Source organism: Narcine bancroftii, chromosome 3 (genome assembly GCF_036971445.1).
Source record: "Narcine bancroftii isolate sNarBan1 chromosome 3, sNarBan1.hap1, whole genome shotgun sequence".
Lineage (NCBI taxonomy): Eukaryota > Metazoa > Chordata > Chondrichthyes > Torpediniformes > Narcinidae > Narcine > Narcine bancroftii.
Window position 1 is genome coordinate 185,243,651 of NC_091471.1, and position 26,474 is coordinate 185,270,124.

At 33.3% G+C, this 26,474-nt stretch overlaps 1 protein-coding gene across 5 annotated transcripts in view; it reads right to left on the reverse strand.

Annotated features, from left to right (window-relative positions):
- cds1 (CDP-diacylglycerol synthase (phosphatidate cytidylyltransferase) 1) overlaps positions 1–26,474 on the reverse strand; it is a 160,964-nt gene that overhangs the window by 14,557 nt on the left and 119,933 nt on the right. For 4 of the 5 annotated variants that reach the window (XM_069926065.1, XM_069926068.1, XM_069926066.1 and 1 more), the window contains exon 13: positions 9,922–11,506. In XM_069926065.1, coding sequence (XP_069782166.1) covers positions 11,389–11,506 — 118 coding nt within the window. In that variant the 3' untranslated portion in view covers positions 9,922–11,388. Of the gene's footprint in view, positions 1–9,921; positions 11,507–26,474 lie in introns of those variants that run through there. The other variant, XR_011353995.1, reaches the window with a different exon arrangement.

Genomic DNA, 26,474 nt, shown 5'->3' on the forward strand with positions numbered 1-26,474 from the left:
CATACCATACAGGATACTCGATCTCTTCCACAGAACCTTTTATCTGTCATCCTAACTATGAATTCCCTATCACTACACTCACCTCTTCTCCTCCCTTCCCTTCTTAGCCACAGGACCAGACTCCATGGCTTGTGGCTGGTAGGTTGTCCCCCCAACATTATCCAAAATGTTATATCTGTTATCGGGGGACAGCCACAAGGGTCACCCGCATTGCCTACCTGTTCCATTTTCCTCTCCTGACTGTCACCCATCTACCCTCCTCATGCCTCCTAGGTGCGATAGTGTCCCTGTAACTCCTGTCTATCATCCTCTCTGCCTCCTGAATGATCCAGAGTTCACCCAACTCCAGCTCCAATTTCTTAACTCAACTGGTCAAGACCTGCTGTTGGATGCACTTCTCACAGATGAAGTCACCAGGGGTACTGCTGGTTTCCCTGACGACTGACATTTTGCAAGAGGAGCATTCCTCTACCTTGACTGCCATTTCCACTGTCTATGACTAGATGAACAAAATATATATTTAAAAAACTTGCCTTTACCAGTACCTAGCTGCTGAATCCTTTCTGTTCCTCAAATAGGGTTTTCCTTTCTGACTTCAACTCTGACTATTCCTCACCTCTTACCTGTTCTCGACGAAGCCTGTTGAGCTGGAAACCCGTTCCACACAAAAAAATTTAAAGATGGGATTTAAGCATTATATGATTTTAGAAAGATGTGAAAGTGGAATTAAGATGCAGATTAATTAAAAAAAATATTTTTATTGATTTTATACATAAAAAAACAAGCAAGTACATAGTTTATATGAAATGCAAAATGTAAGAAGAAAATCAATATATTGCATCACATCTGTGTCATAGCCAAAGTAAAAATAATATACAAGACAAAAAAAAATCAAAGATTAATCAATACCCCATTCCCCTAACAATGTTGCATGGCAGAAAAAAAACAATAATAAAATTCACTCCTAAAAGTAAATGAAAAAAGCCCACAAAACTCAGATTATAAAATATATCTAAAGATTGTGATAATAAATTAAAAATGGTCTCCACATAGTTTGGAATCTTATGCAAGAATTATTTTTAAAATATCAACATATATAAGATCAAGTAATTAACAATAATATACCATAGTAATATAATAGAATGTTAACAAATATAAGCTGAAATTATATATAACAAAAAACTAAAATCTAAGATCTAATAACTAACATTTTTAAAAAAAAACTATCTACTACAAATAAAAACTAAACCCCCTATTACCCCACCCTCCCCCTAAACTAATCTAATCCCAAAACTAAAATATATGACATTTCATTATAAAACAATTACAAGTAATTAATTTGGATTGCATCTATTGACACTTAGAGACCTCAAAGACATAATAACATTATTATATCTTCAGGAAAACTTCATTAACCAGGACATTTTTTTAAAAATTCATAGTTTTAATTTCATATTTTAGCATATGGACCCCAAATTTGAAAAAATAAGAAATATTTATCCCTTAAATTATACATCATTTTTCTAATGGAATACAGCTTTGAGTCTCAGCATGCCATCTATCTAATGTTAAAGAAACATCAGACTTCTATGTTACAGCCACACATTTCTTTGCTATTACTAAGACCAACAACAAATTTTAATAGAGAATCTGACACCAATAATTTAGGAGTGACACTGTCAAAATTTTATAACCAAAGTAATTCAGGGTTTAAAGGGAAGCTCACCCCCATTATCCGTTGCAAAAATTCACTAATGGAAACCCAAAAAGGGTTGCCCTTTGAACAAGACTACGTAGAATGAGGAAAAATTCCAATTTCTGTTCCACTAAAACATTGATCTGATTAATTCGATCTCCATCTACTCAATTTCTGAGGAGTAATAAATAGTTGGTGTAAAAATTATAATTTATCTATATCTTACATTAATAGTATTTGTCATAACTTCTTTACACAAATTTTGCCAATCTTGTTGATCTATTATCATGTCCAAATCTCATTCCCATTTTTCTTTTAAATTAAACAAGCTTTTATTAGGTTAGAATAGGACTTTTTATTTAAGGTGTTAAGTAAATTTGGTTTTGGTGTAAATTTTATAAATTGGATTAAGGCCTTATAATAAAAGTCCTAAAGCTAAGGTGATAACAAATGAACAGGTATCTCAATCTTTTAATTTAAATAGATCTAGTAGGTAGGGATGTCCTTTATCACCAGCTTTGTTTGCTTTAGCTATAGAACCACTTGCACAAAAGAACAGAGATGACCAACAATTAAAGAGATGTGAAATAAATCAGATCCAACATAAAATTAGTTTATTTGCTGATGATGTACTAGTTTATTTAACTCGATCAGAAATATCATTACCAAGACTTTAAAGTCAATTGTTAGATTATGGGAAAATTTCAGGATACAAGATAAATGAAGATAAAAGTGAGATAATGGAACTTGTAATAGGAGATTATTCACAATGTAGACAAGTGGATCATTTTAAATGGACAGACAAGATTAAATATTTAGGTATATGTATCGATACTAATTTGAAAAGTTTATATAATTTAAATTATATTCCAATATTTTAAAAGATAGAGGAAGACTTTAATGAAATGGGTAAATTTGCAAATTACATTAATTGGGAGAGTTGTATTAAGATGAATGTTTTTCCACAAATTCAATATTTATTTCAAACTTTAGCTATACCTTTACCTCAAAATCTTTTCAAGATTTAAATAAGCAAGTTAGGAACTTTCTTTGGAAAGAAGATTATAAGAAAGTAATTAGAAAAATTAAGATGGAAATTTCAACAAGGAGACGTACAATTTCCTAATTTAAGAATTATTATAGAGCAGCACAATTAAGGTTTTTAGTTTGTTAAAATTAGACCATCATGGGTGGATATTGAACTAAATAAGATAGAAGTTAGTCCAGATGAGTTTATTTATAAATGGGATTCTAAATCTAGTGTAATAGATAAGGAGGTTCCAATATTAAAATATTTGTTGAATATTTAGAATAAAGTTAAATTAGAAACTGATGGAAATTCCCTTTCACTAAAAGCACCACTAATAAATCCCTTATTGAATTTTTAAAAAGATAATCCTTTTTTAAATATATGGTACTATAAGGGAATCCCTAAATTGGGATTGTTATGATAATAATATATTGATGTCTTTTGATTAATTATGATATACCTCATAATACATTATTTTGTTATTTTCAATTGAGGGCTTATTTAAGAGATAAACTAGGATCAGAAATTATTTTAAAAGATCCTTCAAATTTGGAAGAAATTATGGTTGATGGAATGATTAAAAAGTTTATTTCAATTGCACATATTTTATTACAAGAATAGACACTAAAATTATTCTAGAATTATTGATTGAATATAAAATCTTTTCTAACTTAAATAAAACAATGTATTTCAGCCACTGTGCATGAGTAGGTGGGGAAACATCCTTCCACCTGAGTAGTGCAGCACGTTTTGCCAAAAGAGAAGTAAAAGACAAGATATGACATTTATTTGAAGTCAACAAAACATCATCTTCTCCAATTGTACTGAAAAGCGTTACCAAAGGATTCGGTTCTAATTTTATATCAAAGATTAAGGATAAAGTTTGAAAAACCTCCTTCTAGTACTTTTCAAGACTAGGACAGGACCAAAACATGTGAATTGAAGAGGCCTCATCTCTCTTGCATTTACCACAACATAAGTTTACCTATGCATAAATAAGAAATAACTTGGCTTTGGAATTATGGGCCCTGTGTACAACCTTAAATTGTAATAAACAATGGTGGCCACAAAACAATCCCAGATCTCTTCCGATACAGACAAATTTAAATCCTGTCCCCAAGCATTTTTAATTTTAAATATCGGGGCATTCTTAGGTCAGCCATTTCATCATAAATGAAGGATATTAAACCTTTACGAGAAGGTTGTAAACTAAAAAATGACATTCACATCTGGTACCCTAGGAAAACAAGGTATTTGAGATCGAAGAAAATGCCCAATTTCCAAATATCTAAAAAAATGAGTATTCGGCAAATTGTACTTCTCAGAAAGTTGTTGAAATAATGCAAAACTATTATCAAAAAAAATCTGAAATGCTCAATACCCTTTCTGTGCCAAATTATAAAAGCAGAATCTTGTAAAGCTGGTTGGAAAAGATGATTGAATAAAATCAGACTTGAAAGAAAAAAAAAATCATGAAATCCAAAATGCTTCCTGAACTGAACCTATACTCTCACAGAGTATCCGATAACTGGATTGTCAACTCTTATCTACAGAAAAATGGAGTGAGAGTATAGGTTCAGCTGGACAATCAACTCGGTTATAAAAGTACAGTATAACCTGTGACGGAGTATGTTTTTGGGAGATAAATTGGGAAAGGTTTGTTAGAGTAGGTCCCATACAAACACTTTAAAACAGATCTTATTTGAAATACTGGAGCTCTTCTAATGCTAGACGAATCAGCCTCACAGCATTTGCAAGAGCTTTGGAAAGTGCCCAAGAGACTTCACTAATGGATTGTTGTTTACAAAAAGGCAACAGATGAAAAATTTTGTTAGAGCCGCAAATTGGCTGGAGCTGTTTTAAAAGGGTCATGTGGTTTGGCAAGCAGAGAGAGTCAAAAAAGTTTTTCTCTCAGTGAGAGAGAGAGAGAGAGAGAGAGAGAGAGAGAGAGAGAGAGAGATCAGTTCTACAGTGTTATAACCAGCAACAGCAGCTGGGACTGGAACAGGACAAGCTGGCAAGTTTGTGGAAATCCCCATTTGGAAGACAGTTTGTGAGTTCTTAGTTCAGCCTGCTCAATGCCCTTGTGGGTCATGCAAGAGAAGAGGACTGGCTGTCTAATGTTTCAATTGGAATAAGAGAAACAAAAAGGAACTCTGTGGTGACCTGAAAGAAAAAAGTTATCATCTGGAGAACCCTGAAGGTAGCAAGTTCTGTCAGCAAGACACTAGAGTGGCTAATTAAAAAGGAATCAGTGTAGATGTCCTGGAATAACAAATCTCTCTCTCTCTCCAAACTGACAAGAACCTTCCTGAGCGATAACCATTTACCTTGCAATCATCAAAGCCTGATGAATTTTTATACATGTTAAATTCTATGCACAGTATAAGAATTGCCTGCAACCAGTGAACTTGGAGGAATAAGAAGTAAGATTGGACTGTGAATCAAAGAACATTTTTGAACTTACACACATTACATATACGTGCGCTTAGAATTAGAAGGGTGTTAAGTTAGGTTAGTTAAGTCAATAGTGATGACTTAAAGTGTGATTCTGTTTTCATGTTTATAGATAATTAAAAGCAATTTTTGATTAAGTAACCATTGGTCTTGGTGAATATCTATTGCTGCTGGGTTTTGGGGACCTCTGGGCTCATAACAAAACAAAACATGAGGTTATGTATATTTACTGCCCAATAATAAATCTTTAAGTTAGGTAATGCCATGCCTCCATTTCTTTTTGATTTTTGTAGATGACCTTTATTTAGATAAGATGATATAGCCAAATCAAGAGACAAAAAAAAAACAATTTAGGAATAAAAATTGTTATAGATTGAAAAAGATATAAAAAATGTAGGTAGAATACTTATTTTAATAGAATTAATATGGCCAACCAAAGTTGTAGACAGAGGAGACCAATGCGTGAAAGATTGTTTCACATGTTTTAATAAGTTAAGAAATTTTTCTTTGAAAAGATGCTTATGACTTATGATACCAAGATAAATTAATGGATTTCTCAATCTTAAAAGGAGAACTAGTATACACTGAAGCTAATGTATTTAAAGGAAGAAATTCATTTTTATGTAAATTTAAGTTGTATCCTGAAATCTGACTAAACTGAGAGAGCAGTGACAACATATGGGGAAAGGAGGTATCAGGGTCTGATATGTAAAATAATGGGTCATCTGAATAGAGAGAGACTTTATGTTCAATCACCTTCCTCCAAATCCAAGAGATACCTTAACACACCTGAAACACAATCGCTAATGGCTCTACAACCGGATCAAAAAGAAATAGTTTTAAGGGCCATCCTTGGCCCTTTGCAAATTTAAAGGTTGAGACGATTGAGAGTTAGTAAGGATTGAAGTGGTAGGGCACAAATACAATAATTTAATCCATGTAATAAAGCATGGTCTAAAATTAAATTTTTCTAAGAATGTAAATAGATAACCCCAGTCCACCCAATGAGATGCTTCTCAGCTTCTAGAGAAAGAACACACTCAGGGACTTTGCTAGAAGATAGATATAAAATATCCATTAAGCGATGAATATTAAAAAAAAGAGTAACTTTTAAAAAATAAAACAGTCTGAACTTCTGAAACAACTGAAGGCAAAATGTTCTCCAAACTACGGGCGAGGACCTTGGCCAGAATTTTAACATCTACATTTAATAAAGAAATTGGCCTGTAATAGGTGCACTCCACTGGATCTTTAACTTTCTTTGGTATGAGTGAAATACACACCTCATTGAATGATACCAGTAATTTACTATGCTTAAACGAGTCAGATAATGCAGGACCTAAATGAGGTGAAAGCAATTTAGAGAATGATTTTATAAAAACTCAGCAGGGAACCCATCAGATCCTGGAGATTTTCATGCTTATAATAAAGATATAGCATGGAGTATAGGGTTATCTAACCTTATTCTATCATCCGAGGATAAAGTGGGAATATTTAATCGATCCAGAAAATCCTCCAGAAGTGTAGAATCCAGAGTAAAATTTCCCAATAGTATCATTTATCTCAGAATGATCCCTAGTTATACAGCCATTTTCCATTTGAATCTTTATAATTTGATGCTTAGATTCAAATCCTCTCAATTGATTAGCTAAATGTTTACCAGATTTCTCTCCATGAATATAAAACTGAGATTTATTCTTCAGAACTTGATGGATACAACAATTGGATACGTTGAGAGGAGATCAAATGTTGTTTAGTTCAATTTGTTTTTTTTAATATAATTCTGGGTTTTTAACCCGAGCATATTGTTGATCTAGCTGTTTAATTTGTGTAATTAATTCTAATTTTTTTCTTTATTAGCTTTCCTTTTTATTTACAGTATAGGAAATAATTTGCCCCCTAAGATAAGCTTTCAATGTGTCCCTTACAATCAAACTAGAAGTTTCTAGTATATTTGTTTCAAAGAAAAAGGTTATCTGTTCTGCCATAAATTTCAAAAAATCTTTATCTGAGAGCAACGTTGAGTTAAAACGCCAACATCTGCTAATTTAAGGGAAGTTAGGAAAGAACAAAGATAATACAACAGGGCATCATCTAATATTACAATGCTTTGCTACTCACGGGAATGGGTCTGTGAAATCAGTTGGCTATCAATAATAAAATAGTCAATACTTGAAAAAGTATGGTATACATGTGGAAAAATAATACTCTCTCCGTTAGGATGAACAAAAAATGCCAGACATCAGAAATACTATAGTTTTCTCAAAAAAATGAATGAATTGCTCAGGCAGACTTACTCATTATAGCATGGTTAGGAGAGGAATGATCAAAAAGGGGATCTAACCAGCAATTAAAATCGCCACCAAGTACAAGCTCAGATCTGGTAGGGATGAAAAAAAAGTTTTAAAAAACCCATGTCATCTACATTAGGAGCATATATATTAGCTAATACAACCATTTAATTGTATAATTTCCCAGAGACAATGACAACACTATGCTGAATGAAGAGAATATTTTGATTGATAAGCATTGAAAACCCCCCTACTTTTCGATTGAAAATTAGAATGAAAATGTCATCTCCACTGAGACATAAGGCGAGAGTTATCACATCCATGAATGTGTGTTTCTTGTAAGAAAGTGACATGTGAGAACACCTTTTATCTTTTAATATTATGGTTTAATCCATTCACATTCCAACTAACAAAATTGAACCGATTAGCCATTATTAATAAATAATAGTGTGAATTGATTGAAATACACTATTCAAGTCCAACATATCAGCCTTGCAGTAGAAACATGAAACCAAAACTGAGGATAAGCTACAGAATTCCATTGTTTAAAAAAGCTCCCAGTGCCATACCATAGTTAGAAAAATATTTCTATACCTCCTCCACCCTCACCTTTAAATCCCAAATCCAGAAAGCTATTGAAAAAAATCAACAGACCCATCATAGATAAACTGTAACTAAATACCTTCCTGATAAGCATTTTATCTCAAACTCCTTGGCTTTAAATGTAAATATTCTCTGCACTTCTAATGAGAACAAAATTATCTTTAGTCCTCAACCAAGCATAACAAGAAAAAAATAATTTACAGCTTCTTGTACAATTTTTAAAAATGTGTAACAAGTTGCAATATTAATTGTTTTCCATCTTTACTAATTATTGCTAAATAAAAAATGTATATAATGAAAGTATACTTATCAATATTCTTATCAAAAAAATTAAATAACTCAATGAATTGAATACCAAGAGAACCCCTTACAAAACTGCAATCCAAATGGATTGATCACTCCATTTATTAATAAGGCAAATTTAAAAACAACCAATCTTCATCCAATGGACCTTGTAAAGTAAGTGACAGAAAAGTTAAAAATAACAGTAATTAATCAGCTTCAGTAATAGTACACACAGGGCACGATGTAGAAAGAAGATCATCAATATATTTCTGAACCTCATCCACCAAACCACTTCTTATGGCCATTAGAAAGTATAATGCAGAATCAAGTAGGGTATACAAATGAAAGTTTAAAATTCCGATGATACAATTCCCACATGACCTCTTTGTATTTGATTCATTTCTTCAATGATCCTAATATGTTGATCATGATATTCAAGCTTCCCTCTTCATCGGGCTTCACGAATCAAAAAATCCTTAGTCTGGTAATGATGTAAGCTGAGAATAACAGATCACGGCTTCTGACCCACAGACAGCTTGGGGACTAAGTAACAGTGGGCTCTATCAATCTCAGGCAGTGATGTGAGGAATTCTCTCCCAAACACATCACAGAGCAGCTCTGAAAATTTTTTCATAAGTTGCCCACTTTCAGTAGACTCAGACAGGCCCAAAATATGTACATTTTGCATTCTGCTCCTTCTTTCCAGTTCAATGACCCTCATCATTAATTTTAAATTAGTATTAGTTAGACTGGAGCTTTAACATAGTCATGCAATTTGTTTAAGTTGAGCTCAATAGATGACAACCACTCACCATGCTCTTGACCTGCTGAACAAAACTGTTCAAATTTGACTTCAATCTGGCCTAAGCCGTTTTTAAATTCTTCCATCAACAATTGTTTAAGCTGCTCCATTAAATGTGATGGTCTCTATAGTTAAGCTTTTTGGCATTTCTTTTTTCCTTGCTTTAGCAGCTCTTGTAGACATTATAAAGCAATTTTTTGGTGAGAGAGGCTGATAATGAAATATACAGAACATTTTTGTTCTAAAAATAAAGGAAGTTCAAAGTGAAGGAAAAATGAAAAGTAGGAACATGTAACACACACTGTTACTTCATCCCACAACCAACTGGAAGTCGTTTAATTCTAATTAATCAAATTGATTATGTTCCCAATGGTCAACTGGCACTTGTTAACAATTTTCAGTAGGTAGCACGGTTAGCATGATGCTATTGTAGTGCCAGTGACCAAGGTTTGAATCCAGCGCTGTCTATAAGTAATTTGTACATTCTCCGTGTCTGCATGGGTTTCGCCCCCATGCTCTGGTTTCTTCTCACCCTCCAAAACGTATGGGGTTGTAGGTAAATTTAGGTCTAATTGGGTGGCACAGGTTTAAATGGTCAGAATAAGCTTGAATCGTGCTGCAAATAAAATTTAAATTTAAAATACACAACTTGACAGATAGATCATCTCTTAAGCAAACCTACTAGTCCTATAGTATTCCAATTTTATTTTTAATAAACCTCAATGAAAATACAAAACTTTAGCCAATTACACACTAATACAAGAATAACTAATTTTTTCTTTATTTTGAAATCAAGATCCAAAATCATATGTTTTTCATCGCAGCATTCATACCTCAGACATAGACATGTGGTTGGATTCAAGTTAAACAGCTTCCAATGACAGAAACTTGTATTTTTGTTTGCAATAGTACAGAACTCTAATACTATGCACACAAAATATAAAACCTGAAAAATGCAAGACTATATAAATAAAACAAACAAATGAGAAAATCTACAATGATACAACACTTTAAAATTAAAATCGAACTTTCCAAAACAGTTGCCTTCATAATTCAAACACGATTAATAATTATTTTACATTACACAGTGAACCTATTTGCATACTTTTATAATGCAGTCTAAATAGATCAATGTAAAAGGATATTGTCTTGTTAAAATACACAAACCAGTCAATTGTGGTCCAAATATATATTTCACAGACTATTCTGCAAGACATTTCAGTAGTACAGCAAAATAGGTTTATGGGTATATTACTTTCAGAGAGTTAAATGAGGGGTGACTCTGTGGTTCCATGCGACCAATGGGATTCAGAAATTAGAAAAAGGACTATATTCCTGCAGCTTTCTCTCTAACTCATGCCCCGAAAGCACGGTTCTCATCTGGGGACATATAATCACACTCTCTTCTTATATACATGCTATACAAAATTAAAATTTTTCATCTTTAAAGCACAATCCAAATTTAAATTGTTCTTCAATTTCTTAATACATTCAAGTTTATAAATGATTACAAATTGTCATATAGTTGCATTTACATATACTTACATACTATATACAAATGTGCCATGCCATCTGCCATAAGGTTAATCCCAGAGCTTTAATCAGCTCACTAATTTTGCAAATAAACCCAAGCTTTCTTTTTCTGTCCAAAAGCTCTCCTCATTCTAAAACACAAATAACAGGCAAATATCTTGCATTTTGCAGCAGAATTAGAGATTAAAAACTCTATTTTGCAACCATTAAAATTATATTCTAAAATTCCCCAAATTCCATTGTTACCTACAATTCCAATGCAGTTACATTACCAGATTCAGAGATTATTTACTGTGGAATTCGTGTTCAAAAAGGAGTGAAAATGCCTGCATCATTAGTGGGTAACCCTGCACAAATAAATTTTAGTTCAGACCCTGGTGTCAAAACAAAGATTACAGATTCAGTAGTGTTATTTAACAAAGAATTTACTTTGGGATCAGTTCTATAAAATAGTTAATCAAGATGTTATGGAGAACATATAAATTGAAAGCCTGTCAATCGTACAACTAAACTTGCTTACCTGTTGATAGATTGAAGTATTACAGGGAATTAAAAGGTGTCCACCACAAAGTGCTGGGCATTGGGACTAGCATGAATTCTGAACTTCATTAATTGGATGAGTTTTCAGACTCTGATTCAAGAAGCTATCCCCATTCTGTTGGAAAAAAATTGCCCAAGTGCCAATGGTCATTTATTGCTGAAGTGCTCCTTTCTCTATCAAATGAGATTTCAGCATGTTGTAGATATGAAGTTGTTGTTCTGGCTGAAGTACCAAGAGTTGCTGTAAGACTTTGCTCGGATTTGGTCCTCTGCAAAAAAAAAAAGAAATGAAATAAAACTGTATTGGAAATGTACATTGCTATATTTATAGTTAGATTATCAAAGAGATTTCAGGAAAACTAGGTGGATACTCAACAAGGGGTTGATGGAAAGGAAGGAAAGAGGGTGAAGAATGATATGGGATCATGGTGCTTTTTTTCTTTTATTCTCTGCTTTTTAGCACCCAAGTTTGGTATTTGTACACCTCTATGTTATTCTTTCAGCAGTTAGAACACAAGAAACAATATTTCACCTTAAATTCTGCATTATAAAATTTAATATTTTGCAAAAATTGAAATTTAGTCTTTTTTTAAACTTTATTTAAAATAAAACCACTGAGCAAACATATTACAATATTTCAAACTTAATCCAAATACATGTGGTATTTTATGAAAAGGAAACAAAGTAAAGAAATACAAAAGAAAGAAAAACCTCCTATTAATTCCTCCCCCCCCCCACGCCCCAACAAAATAATAAAAGAAAATGAGAAGCAAAAGAAGAGGGACAAGAAAACCACAACAAGAGTACTTCGATTTCCGATATCATTAAATGTATAAATATTTATAGAGATCTATAAGAGAAAGGGAATGTTTGAGCTTCATTTAAATTTTAATACCAACAATTTGTAAATATGGGTTCTATAATTTCCAAAATGTATGGTATTTATCTCTTAAATTATAAGTAATTTTCTCAAGTGGAATACAACTCCAAACTTCTGCATGCCATCTCTCCATTCCCAAATCAATATCAAGTTATAGCAGTATATTTTCTAGCTATTGCCAAAGCAATAGGAACAAATTTTACTTGATACATATTCAGTTTTAATCTAACATCTCCTAGTTAAAAATAACATTAGATCCTGTAGGGATCTTACTCCAGTTATTCATTCTAATAAATTACCCATTTCAAGCCCAAAAGATTTAACTGTGGAATGTGCCATGTCAAATGCAAAAAAAAATACCAACTTCTTGTCCACATCTAAAACATAAATCTGAATAAGTATAGTTCATACTATTTAACTTTTGTGGTGTTAAATATAACTGTTGAATAAAATTATAATGAACTACCCAATATCACATATTTATTGTACTTTTCATACACATCTGAATCCATCTATATTCATCTATTTGCTTATTTAACTCTACCTCCCATTTATGTCTTGATTTATGAACCCCTTCTTTTCAAGCCTTCTTTTGTAATAATTTATACATCTCTGAAATAAATTTCTTTATATCCCTAATACATATAATAATAATTCTACTTCTATCTCCACTGGTAATACTAAACCTCAACCAAAAATTTCACAAAAAATCTCTAAATTTAATAATAACAAAACTTTGTATTTTCCCAATATCTTAAATTTTTCCTTCATTCTACTACAAGTAATAAATTTCCCGGTTTCCAAACAATCTTTAACTTTTAATACTACAATTTTGCCAAATTTAAAAAAATATATATTTTCCATAGAAAATGGAATAAGTCTATTTTGAAATAAAGATGTTCTTCCAGACATTAAACCTCTTCCTCCAATCTCTTTAACAATTTTATTCGAAAGTTCAATTAAATGTTTCAGTATGGTGTTTCTCTATTTGCTGTTAATAATCTTGCATTCCATTTATAAATAAAATGTTGTCGATCTGTTTCTCCTATTTTATCAAATTCCATGCTGGAACATGATCTAAATCATACATTACATTAATAAATCTTAACCATGGTGCTTTATAATAATTCATAAAATTGGGGAGCTGTAAACCTCCTAAATCATATTTGCACATCAATTTTTCCAAAGAAACACTAGCCATTTTCCCATTCCATAAAAATTTTCTAACACAAGCATTAATTCCTCAAAAAAATTTGATGAATTGAAATTGAAATCTATTGAAATTAATATTGTATTCAAGGAAAATCATTCATTTCAACACAATTTACTCCACTCTTCAAAGTAATAGTTAACATATTCCATTTTTACAAATCCTCTTTAATTTTCTTTAATAAAGATAAATAATTTAATTTAACTAATTTTGTCAAATCTGATTGCACACGAATACCTAACTATTTTATTCCAAGATCTGGCCATCTAGATTCCATTACTTCCTTACATTTCTTATAATCTCCATTAACTAAAGACATAATTTCACTTTTCTCAATTAATTTTATAACCTGATATATCTCCACATTCTTTTATTCCAATTTTACGTTGTTGCAAAGCATTTAAAGGAACTGTTAAATAAATCAAAACATCATCTGCAAATAAATGTATTTAAAATTCTTCTTGCTTCACCTTAATACCCAAAATCTTTGAATCATGTCTTATTAATTCAGCAAATAAAGCTGGTAACAATGGGCAACCTTGTCTATTTGATCTTGTTAATTCAAAAGATGTTGAAATCTGTTCATTTGTCACTACTTTTGCCATAGGTTTTTTTATTCAATGTTTTAACCCACTATATAAACATTGAACCCAATCTACATTTCTATAAAACTTTAAAGAGGAAATTGCATTATAATCTATCAAAATGTTTCAGCATCCAAAGTCACTGCCAAAGTTAGGACTCCCCTTTTTGAACCAAATGTATCAAACTAAGAAGCCTCACTATATTATCCACAGATTTCCAACTCTTAGCAAATCCAGTTTTATCCATATGTATTAATTTTGGTAAATACTTTGCCAATCTATTTGCTGATATTTTAGCTAATATTTTATAATCAATATTTAATATTGAAATTGGTCTATAAGATACTGGTTTTATTGGATCTCTATCTTTTTTTGGAATTACTGTAATAATTGTAATTAAAAAGGATTCTGGCAGAGAATGCACCTTCAAAGCATAATTTAACACCTCCATAAATGAAGGTATTAAAAGATCTTGAAATTTATTATAGAATTCTACAGGAAATCCATCTTCTCCTAGCGATTTGTTATTTTGCAGTGAACTCATTACCTCACTAATTTCTCTTTCTGCTCCCTATCATTCAAACTAGGTAAAGTAATTTTAGGTAAAAACTTGTCACTTATTTTCATCATGAACCGATTCCAAATGATACAATTCAGAACAAAATTCCTTAAATACATCATTTATTTCTTGTGGATTATATGTAATAGTCCACAAACATTTTTTAACTACATTAATCACTCAAGATGTCTGTTCTGCTTTCAATTGCCATACTAAAACTTTATGAGCTCTTTCTCCAAATTCATAACATCTATTTGGATCTTTGAATTAATTTTACCATTCTATATATCTGAATAGTGTTATATTGAAAATTTTTTATTCATTAATTGTTTTTTCTCATCTTCAGAAGAATTATTTTTCTAATTAACAATGTCCTGTTCTAATTAATTTGTCTCTTTTATATATTAAATTTATACTTTAATGCTAAGTTTAAAATTAAGTGGATTATGATTGAGAACAACAATGTTAAATTCACAGAAAACTGGTTCCCTGCACAGTGCTACCCAGCAAAGCAGATTTGTGTAGCTCTTTGTCCTCCAGCCCAAACACTCATGGGTATAAATTTCTCTATGGTTATAAATTTTTCTTTTTTTTTTAAATTTTTTATTTTTCACACCATAAATCACATTAGCCATGCTACACACTTTTTCTTTTTCACACATATACAGTGACTTTTTCTCCCCCCACCCCTCCCTCCTCCCAAGCCACCCCCCCACCCCCCCCCTCCCATCCATTTTAGGTATACAATCTAGGTTACATTAAACCAGTCAGATAATGTTGTCATTCAACAAAAATACACCAGAAATTCTACAGAGTCCATTCTTTTCTTTCCTTCTCCTTCCATCAACTTAGGTAATGATTGTCCCCGGTAGGTTTTCGCTATTGTATTTAATGTAAGGCTCCCATATTTGTTCGAATATTTCAATATTATTTCTTAAACTATATGTAATTTTTTCTAATGGAATACATTTATTCATTTCTATATACCATTGTTGTATTTTCAGATTATCTTCCAATTTTCAGGTTGACATAATACATTTTTTTGCTACGGCTAGGGCTATCTTAACAAATCTTTTTTGTGCATCCTCCAAATCAATTCCAAATTCTTTGTTTTTTATGTTACTTAGGAGAAATATCTCTGGATTCTTTGGTATATTGTTTTCTGTTATTTTATTTAATATCTGATTGAGATCTTCCCAAAATTTTTCTACTTCCTCACATGTCCAGATTGCATGAATTGTTGTTCCCATTTCTTTTTTTACATCGAAAACATCTATCAGATACTGTTGGGTCCCATTTATTTAACTTTTGAGGTGTAATGTATAGTCTGTGTAGCCAGTTATATTGTATCATACGTAGCCTCGTATTTATTGTATTTCTCATCGTTCCAGAACATAATTTCTCCCATGTTTCCTTTTTTATCTTTATATTTAAATCTTGTTCCCATTTTTGTTTAGTTTTACCATTTGTTTCCTCATTCTCTTTTTCTTGCAGTTTAATATACATATTTGTTATAAATCTTTTGATTAACATTGTATCTGTAATCACATATTCAAGGTTACTTCCCTCTGGCAAACTCAAATTGCTTCCTAATTTATCTTTCAAGTAGGATCTCAGTTGGTAATATGCCAGCGCTGTATCTCCAGTTATATTGTACTTATCTCTCATTTGTTCAAAGGATAAGAATCTACTTCCTGAAAAACAATTCTCTATTCTTTTAATCCCTTTTTTTTCCCATTCTCTAAAGGAAAGGTTATCTATTGTAAAAGGGAATAACTTATTTTGTGTCAATATTAGTTTTGGTAATTGATAATTTGTTTTATTTCTTTCTACATGAATCTTCTTCCAAATATTGAGGAGATGATGTAATACTGGAGAAGTTCTATGTTGTACCAATTTTTCATCCCATTTATATAATATGTGTTCAGGTATCTTTTCCCCTATTTTATCTAATTCTAATCTCGTCCAGTCTGGTTTTTCCCTTGTTTGATAAAAATCTGATAGGTATCTTAATTGTGCGGCTCTATAATAATTTTTGAAGTTTGGCAATTGTAGGCCTCCTTGTTTATACCATTCTGTTAATTTATCTAGTGCTATCCTCGGTTTCCCCCCTTTCCATAGAAATTTCCTTATTATTTTCTTTAACTCTTTGAAGAATTTTTCTGTCAGTTGTATTGGCAATGCCTGAAATAAGTATAATATCCTTGGAAAAATGTTCATTTTAATACAGTTTATCCTTCCTATTAGTGTTAGTGGTAGATCTTTCCAATGCTCTAAATCGTCCTGTAATTTTTTCATTAGTGGATAATAATTGAGTTTGTATAATTGGCCGAGATTTTTGTTTATTTGTACACCTAGGTATCTTATTGCCTGCATTTGCCATCTAAATGGAGATTCCTTCTTAAATTTTGAGAAATCCGCATTATTCATAGGCATTGCTTCACTTTTATTTACGTTTATCTTGTAACCCGACACTTCTCCATATTCCTTCAATTTCTTATATAATTCTTTTATTGATAGTTCTGGTTCTGTTAAGTACACTATAACATCATCCGCAAATAGACTGATTTTATATTCCTTGTCTTTTATTTTTATTCCTTTTATATTATTATCTATTCTTATCAATTCTGCTAGTGGTTCTATAGCTAACGCAAACAATAAAGGTGATAGTGGGCATCCCTGCCGCGTTGACCTGCTTAAGTTAAATTGTTTTGATACATGTCCATTTACTGTCACTTTCGCTAACGGTCCCTTATATAATGCTTTAATCCAATTAATATACTTCTCCGGTAAACTGAATTTTTGCAATACTTTGAACAAATAATTCCATTCTACTCTGTCGAAGGCCTTCTCTGCGTCTAAAGCAACTGCTACTGCAGGTGCTTTATTTCCTTCTACTGCATGAATTAAGTTAATAAATTTACAAATATTGTCTGTTGTGCATCTTTTTTTGATAAATCCAGTTTGGTCTAAATTTACCATTTTCGGTACCTGCTCTGCTAATCTGTTTGCTAATAGTTTAGCTATTATCTTATAATCTGTGTTTAGTAAAGATATTGGTCTATATGACACTGGTGAGAGTGGATCTTTCCCTTGTTTTAGTATTACTGTAATTATTGCTGTTTTACATGAATCTGGTCAGCTTTGTGTTTCATCAATCTGGTTGATTACATCCAGGAGGGGCGGAATTAATAAGTCTTTGAATGTTTTGTAGAATTCTATTGGGAGTCCATCCTCTCCTGGTGTCTTATTATTTGGTAATTTTTTTATTATCTCTTGTATTTCTACTGTTACAAATGGTTCTGTTAATTTATTTTGTTCCTCTATTTGTAGTTTTGGTAGTTCAATTTTAGTCAAAAATTCATCTATTTTCCCTTCTTTCCCTTCGTTTTCAGTTCGGTATAATTGTTCATAGAATTCTCTAAAGTTTTCCTTAATTTCTTTTGGATTATATGTAATTTGTTTGTCTTTTTTCCTTGATGCCAATACCATTTTCTTAGCTTGTTCTGTCTTAAGCTGCCATGCTAGGATTTTGTGCGTTTTTTCCCCCAGTTCACAATATTTCTGTTTTGTCTTCATTATATTCTTCTCTACCTTATATGTTTGTAATGTTTCATATTTTATTTTTTTATCCGCCAATTCTCTTCTTTTAGTTGTATCTTCCTTCATTGCTAATTTTTTTTCTATATTTACTATTTCCCTTTCCAACTGCTCTGTTTCCTGATTATAGTCCTTCTTCATCTTGGTTACATAACTTATTATTTGCCCTCTAATGAATGCTTTCATTGCATCCCATAGTATAAACTTATCTTCCACTGATTCCGTATTTATTTCAAAATACATTTTTAACTGTTTTTCAATAAATTCTCTAAAATCCTGCCTTTTAAGTAGCATGGGGTTTAATCTCCATCTATACATTCTTGGAGGGATGTCCTCTAGCTTTACTGTCAATATTAAGGGTGAATGGTCCGATAGTATTCTAGCTTTATATTCTGTTTTTCTTACTCTATCTTGCATACTAGCTGATAACAAAAATAGGTCTATTCTTGAGTATGTTTTATGTCTAGCCGAGTAATATGAATATTCCTTTTCTTTTGGGTTTTGTTTCCTCCATATATCCAAAAGTTGCATTTCTTGCATTGATTTAATTATAAATTTGGTTACTTTGTTCTTTCTGTTAATTTTTTTCCCAGTTTTATCCATATTTGAATCCAAATTCAGGTTGAAATCCCCTCCTATTAGTATGTTCCCTTGCGTATTAGCTACCTTCAAAAAGATATCTTGCATAAACTTTTGATCTTCTTCGTTAGGTGAATATACATTAAGTAGATTCCAAAACTCCGAATATATCTGACATTTTATCATTACATATCTCCCTGCTGGATCTATTATTTCCTCTTCTATTTTAAATGGCACATTTTTACTAATTAATATAGCCACTCCTCTTGCTTTTGAATTATACGATGCTGCTGTTACATGTCCTACCCAATCTCTCTTTAATTTCTTGTGCTCCAATTCAGTTAAGTGTGTTTCTTGGACAAATGCTATATCAATTTTTTCTTTTTTCAGTAAATTTAGCAGTTTCTTCCTTTTAATTTGGTTATGTATTCCATTAATATTTAAAGTCATATAGTTCAACGTAGCCATTTTATACTTTGTTTATCTTCCCTTTCCGTTTTTCCATCATTACCTTTCCTCCTTTTCCATTTCTGTTTTCTTATTTTAAACCCTTTATAAGACAACTTTCCTAAAACATCAAACATTTTCCTTATTCTCCTATTTATAACTTCTTTAGCCCCAATCTCCCCTTCCCCTCCTGAGTTGTCCTTTATCCCTTGTCGGACAACCACATCTCCCCTCTCCATTTGGGTTTGCGAATTCACTCACAAGCGTCAACTGATTTTGCAGTGACCGCTATTCCCCCCCACCCACCCCCCCCAGAAAAGATTTCACTTTTCATATGTAACAAAGGTCACTCTTTTAATTCCCTCCTTATTCTCTCTATTCCATTACCTTCCCTTATTAATTCTTGTCTATACTATCTATATTTTCCTCTAAGTACCGATACATTCACGTATGCACATTATACCCATACACTCTTATACCTCTTTACCCACATACATATCAATCGTGATCATTTTTACTCTCATTACACGTCTTCATCTCTCCGTCTATTTTGTAGTTGTTCTGCAAATTTTCGTGCTTCTTCTGGATCCAAGAATAGTCTGTTTTGTTTTCCTGGAATAAATATTTTCAATACCGCTGGATGCTTTAGTATAAATTTATACCCTTTCTTCCATAAAATCGCCTTTGCTGTATTGAACTCCTTTCTCTTCTTTAGGAGTTCAAAACTTATATCTGGATAAATGAAGATTTTTTGCCCTTTGTACTCCAGTGGCTTGTTGCCCTCTCTTACTTTTTCCATTGTCTTCTCCAGTACCTTTTCTCTTGTAGTATATCTTAGGAATTTTACTAAAATAGATCTTGGTTTTTGTTGTGGTTGTGGTTTAAAGGCCAATGCTCTATGTGCCCTTTCTATTTCCATTTCCTGCTGTAGTTCTGGACATCCTAGGATCCTAGGGATCCAATCTTTTATAAACTCTCTCATATTCTTGCCTTCTTCATCTTCCTTAAGGCCCACTATCTTTATGTTATTTCTTCTGTTATAATTTTCCATTATATCTATTTTCTGAGCTAACAGTTCTTGTGTCTCTATAACTTTTTTATTAGATTCCTCTAATTTCTTTTTTAAGTCCTCTACCTCCATTTCTACTGCTGCTTCCCGCTCTTCCATCTTGTCCTTTTTCTTTCCCATTTCTGTTAAGGTCATATCTATTTTGTTCATTTTCTCTTCTGTGTTGTTTATTCTTCTTAAATCATTAAATTCCTGTGTCTGCCATTCTTTAAATGACTCCATGTATCCTTTAACAAGAGAAAGTATATCCTTTATCTTGCCTTTCCCTTCTTCTTCTATTTCACTGTACTCTTCCTCTTCTTCTTCCTCTTCCTCTGGGTTGGCCATCTGTTGTTTCTTTGTTGCCCTTTTCTTCTCTTCTTTCTTGTTTCCATTGTCTTCTGTGTTCTCTTCTTGCTGCAGGTGTTCTGCAGCTGTCGTTGCCGGCTGTGGAGATCGACTCCCCAGCTGGTCCCCCCTCCCGTCGGTGTGTTTTTTTTCATGCGCGGTTGCGCACTTTTACTCGGCTCAGCGAGCCATTTTTGTAGTCCAATTTCTACCGACCTGAGGAAGCGGGTTTCTCTCTCCACAGCGGGCCCCTTCGAATAGGTAAGGCCTTCTCCTTCTTCCTCCGTTGTCTTCTCTTCCTCTCTTCTTACCGTTGATTTTGATTTTTCTTTTTTTGTCGCCATCTTCTTTCCACCTTTATACTCACTTTTCTTTAACTTTTATTTCTGTGCCTTTGTGTTTTCCTTTGTTTTTTCCAACTTTTCTGGAGAGGGCTGGAGTTCACCGTCCGGCCACTACTCCATCACGTGACTCCTCCGGTTATAAATTTTTCAATGTCCATTAACTGCCACTGAACTTTCTCCCAGAGAAAATCTCAGTGCTTGGGAGCATGGTGCAACCAGGCATAATTTTTAGACATCAGTTTCCATCAACTATTCCCACTCACTACAGTAATGTTGGCGAACATGGCGTAATCTGTCCATATTATGGTGCTATAAACCTCTCAGCAATGATAACTGAAGGATAAGATTTGGCCAGAATTACTCCGCATATCATGTCTTCAGATATTTCATATTCAGATCCAAATTAATTTCTCATCAAAAAGTATCTTTTAAGAAAGGCTTGCCTTTATATATGCATCTTAATTACATAAAGCTGCTGTAAATCACTTCACAGGCATGTTATCTAAAATCTAGATTTTGTTAGTCGGAGTCGCTGGATGAGGCCTGGATTACTCAATCTTTTGATTCAGTGATACAAACACCATCTGGACGGCATGGTTTGCAGAGCAGTTAACATAACACTATTACAGTGCCAGCAATCTGAGTTCAAATCCAGCATCGTCTCTAAGGAGTTGGTATGTGTCTGTGTGGGTTTCCTTTAGGTGTTCTGGTTTCAACCACCCTCCAAAAACGTACGGGGTTGTAGTGACATTGGAGCATCTGCGCGGCATGGGAACACGGGTTAATGGTTTTTCTATATTTTTCCTCATCCTTCACTATTGCAGATCAAAAAGGTAAACAAAGTTCAACAAATTACATACATTGTAGACAGTAATGCAGTAGATGGAATGTACACATGAGGCAGGCAAGCAATGAGCCAGCCTGAGTTATGTATACTCCTTGAACAATTTTCCAAGTTGTAAGAGTTCCAGATGATTATTTCATGATGTCCACATGCAGACATTGAAGAGGTTTTGAGGGATGAAAATTTATCAAATAAAATACAAGATGACAAATCTGCAATTTTTCTTTTTTTTTAAAAGAACAATGTTGGGAAGACTACAGCAGTAAAGTTTTTAAAGATTTGGTTTTATGATGTGAACAAAGCAAACATTTATTGTCCACATTCTTGTTTCTATTGAGAAATGGTGGCATTCTCTTTCTTGAAACTTGGCAGACCAGTGACATATGATGAGCAATTACAAAATTCTGATCTTATGATGAAGCAGTAAAGGCAATCTATTCCCAGGTGATAATGGTGACCAACTTAAACAGCTTATGGTCCAAATTCCTCAATAACTGGGACCCATTTCACTTCTAACAACCAGGTATCATCTGATAAGAATGTCCAGATAAGTTGTAAGCAAATTAATTGCAAAAACAAGACATTTTTTGATTATAAACTCCAACATTCTTCAAGGGATTAAAACAACTCTACTGACACCTGTCAGCTGAAACCCAACAGAAAGCCTATGATTCAAAGAACAGATGGAAGATGAATCAAGTACAGGTGTTCCTCAATTTATGATGGGGTTACATTCTGGAAAACCCATCATAAGTTAAAAAAAATTATAATTAAATTTTGAATATCTTTATTCCAACTGAAAATACCATTAACGTACACAGCTGAAAGTGCACTAGGCAGGAAGAATGTTTGAAGCATTGAACTAAAATTAATTACTGGATTCCCAGCATCACGAAAGAATAGTGTACCGTGTATCACAAGCACAGGAACAGATCGGAATTCAAGATTGAAAGTATGGATTCAAACCATCATACTTTGAAAAATCACAAGTTGGACCATTGTAAGTAGGGGAGCACTTTACAGGAGTCTCAGTAACTTGTTCAGAGCTAATGACATGCATGGGTTTTTCCAGCATTGTCAAAGCTCAATCATCCAGGCTACACCCTACAGAGAGGTGAACATCAGAAACAAAAAGGTAATCAAGGTCCACTGAAATGAACAATTCAAAGACCAGCTCAACTGCAGAGGGTTCTTGATACAATTACTCTTTACTCTATCCCTCAACCTCTTCAATCTAACCATACTTACAATCCTAACTGAGATGGCAACTGTGATGGATTATGTTTTATTTTATATTATATATAGATAGGTTTTAAAAGAGATAAATTGTGGGATTTTTAGTTAGGTCACACACAGATACAAACACTTCAAAATAGATCTCATTTAAAATACTGGAGCTCTGCTCAAGCCAGACAGTCCAGGTTCTGAGTGCCTTTGCAAAAACTTTGAAGAATGCCTATAAAGGACTTCACAAGCAGGTGTTAATTGGTCATGCTGCAGAGTAATGGATTATTGTTTTGGAAAGCAACAGATGAACGAACTTGGAAGATTAGGTCCGGTGCCGCAGTCTGTCTGAATGCAGTTTGCGGTTCTAGGAAGATCATGTGGTATTGTAAACAGAGAGAGAAAAAAACAAGCTTTTCTCTGAGTGAGTGAGAGAGAAAGAGAGAGAGAAAGAGAGAGAGAATTCAATTCTACAATTGGGCAGCAGCAGCTGGGACTGGAACATGACAAGCTGGCAAGCTTGTGGAAAACCCCCAATTTGAAGATGGCTTGTGAATTCTTAGTTCAGTCAATTCAAGGCCCTTGTGGTCCATACAAGAGAAGATGGTTGGCTGTATAATGTTTCACTTGAAATAACTGAAACAGAAAAGGAACTCTGTGGTGACCTGAAAGAAAGAGGTTATCCTCTGGAAAACCCTTATTGGGCAAGTTTCTTCAGCAAGACTCTGAAGTGGCTGATTGGAAGGAATCAGTTTGTGTCCAACGAGCAACAAATCACTCTCTAAAAACCAACAAGAACCTTCCTGAGTGGCAACCATTTACCTTTCAAGCACCAAAGCCTGGTGAAATTCATAAATGTTAAATTCTGTGCACAGTATAAGAATTGCCTGATACCAGTGAACTTGAAGGAGTGAGAAGTGAGATTGGACTGAGAATCAAAAAACTTTTTCTGAACTTATACACACATTACATACACGTGCACTTAGAATTAGAAGGGGGTTAAGTTAGGGTAAGTTAAGTTAATAGTAATAAGTTAAAGTTTGATCCTGTTTTCATGTTCAAAGATAATTTAAAGCAACTTTTGTTTAAATAACCATTTATCTGGGTGAATTTCTATTGCTGCTGGGGTTTGGGATCCTCTGGGCCCATACCACAACAATCTAACAAAAATATATTAAGATCTTGGGAGCACACTCTATCCAAGTCGCCGAAGAACTGCTTCCCAAATCATGATGTAAATTCCTACCACGGAGAGACATAATTGACAATTCAAAGAAAAACACTGGGAATTGTGGCTTATTGAAATTTCCTCATAACTCACACTGCCACCTAGCTTTGTGTCATCTGCAAATTTAGTTTTTTTTAAACTTTATTTATTCGTTCAAAATACAGATAGTAAATTACATATACAACAATGAACCATAAACACGAACGTTATATTTTATATATATAAAAAAAGAAAAGAATAAGAAAAAAGAACTCCCCCCCCCCCACTTTCAGCCAACTCTCCCAAGGAGAGCCATAAAGAAAAGAGAAAAAAAATTAAGCATACATATTAAGATCTAATCAATGTAAATCAAAATGTAAATATTCTGAATATAACAACCACTTATTAATAAAGAAACTATAGTTATCACATGAAACATATGTAATTTTTTCCATTATTAAACAATATTTCATCTCATTATGCCATCTATTAATATCAATCATATTCGTATCTTTCCATGTAGTAGCAATACATTTTTTCGCTACAGATAATGCTAAATACACCAAAGCAAGTTGAAATTTATCTAATCCCAAACCATTCAGAGGTTGCAAACTACCCAATAAAAATACTGTCGGATCTAAAGGTATTTTAATCTTATACAGGTATTCTAGAAACAATTGAATTTTCTTCCAAAAAGATTGTATATGTATACATGACCAAACCGCATGGAAAAAAGTTCCAACAGAGTTACCACATCTAAAACACAAATCTGATTCATGAAAACCATACTTTTTTAGTTTTTCAGGTGTTAAGTATAATTGATGTAAAAAATTTATCAATGTAGTTACACTATCATAACAAATATCTAACCAATCATCCTCGGAAAAAATAAAACCGATATCCACTTCCCATTTACCTTTGGATTTATCCCAACCCTTTTTAACCATACTATCCTGTAATATTTGATACATAAATGAAATATAACCCTTCTCTGGTACCTTCATAAGAAAAGTCTCAAATTTAGTCATTTCAGGTAAAATCATATCTCTACCAAACACGTTTTACCAAAGATCGAATTTGATAATAAAGAAACAAAGAGTTCTTATCAATACCATAACTGTCCCTCATCTGATCAAAAGATAAAAATTTACCTTCTTTAAAACAATCTCCCAAATTTTCCACACCTTTAAATCTCCAATGTAATAAACTTTGATTATGCATTGAGAAAGAAATAAATTGATTATTATACAATGGAGTCAAAGCTGATAATTCACCCCTAGAACCTATCATTTTTTCTTTGTCCATAACTTCATTAAATGTTTTAATATAGGCACATTATGTTGCTGTAACAAATTTACATTCCATCTAAACAAAAATTGATGTATTTCAAATTCAGAAATATTTGCCATCTCAATTTTGGCCCAACTAGGGGGCCATTCCAAATCCATCATATCTGCAAATTTAGTGATATTACAGGTAATATCTTTGTCTAGATCTTCAATATATATTGTGAATAGTCTGAGACAGCAGTAGAAAGTCGGGGCTGTGAGCTCAGCCCGCTCCTGTTCACGCTAGTAACCTACGACTGCATCACCAGATCCAGCTCCAAAAACAAGTTTGCAGATGACACGACAGTGGCTGGCCTCATCAGCAACGATGAATCGCACGAGAGAGGAGATGGAAAATCTTGTGACATGATGTGAAAACAACCTGAGTCTCAACATAGACAAGACAAAAGAGATGATTGTGGACTTCAGGAGGACCAGGAATGACCACCCTTCACTCCACATTAATAACTTGGTAGTGGAGAGAGAGCACCAAGTTCCTTGGAGTCCACTTAACAAATGACTTATCCTGGACATACAACATCTCTTCATTTGAGAGGAAGGTGCAACAGCGACTGCACTTCCTGAGAAGACTGAGGTGGGCAAGGCTACCGGCCACCATCACGTCAGACCTCTATAGGAGCTCTATTGAGAGTCTCCTGGCCGACTGCATTACAGTGAGCTGTTTAACACTGGATCAGAGGTCAATCCACAGGATCGTAAGAGCAGCAGAGAGGATCAGTAGGATCTCCCTCTCCTCATTGATGTGATCTACTGCAATCGTTATTTGAAGAGGGCGCGCAAAATCATTGAGGACTCCTACCACCCTGCACACAGCATCTTTCAGCTATTCCCATCAGGAAAGAGATACAGGAGTATCAGAGCCAGAACGGCCAGGCTGAGTAATAGCTTCTTCACACGGGCAGTGAGACTGCTGAATGACCTGCTCATACGTACCCTCCAAGAGTCTACTGGTTATCAATATTTTTTTTTTAATATATATGTATCGTTTGTATGTATGTGTGTTATATCTGGTTG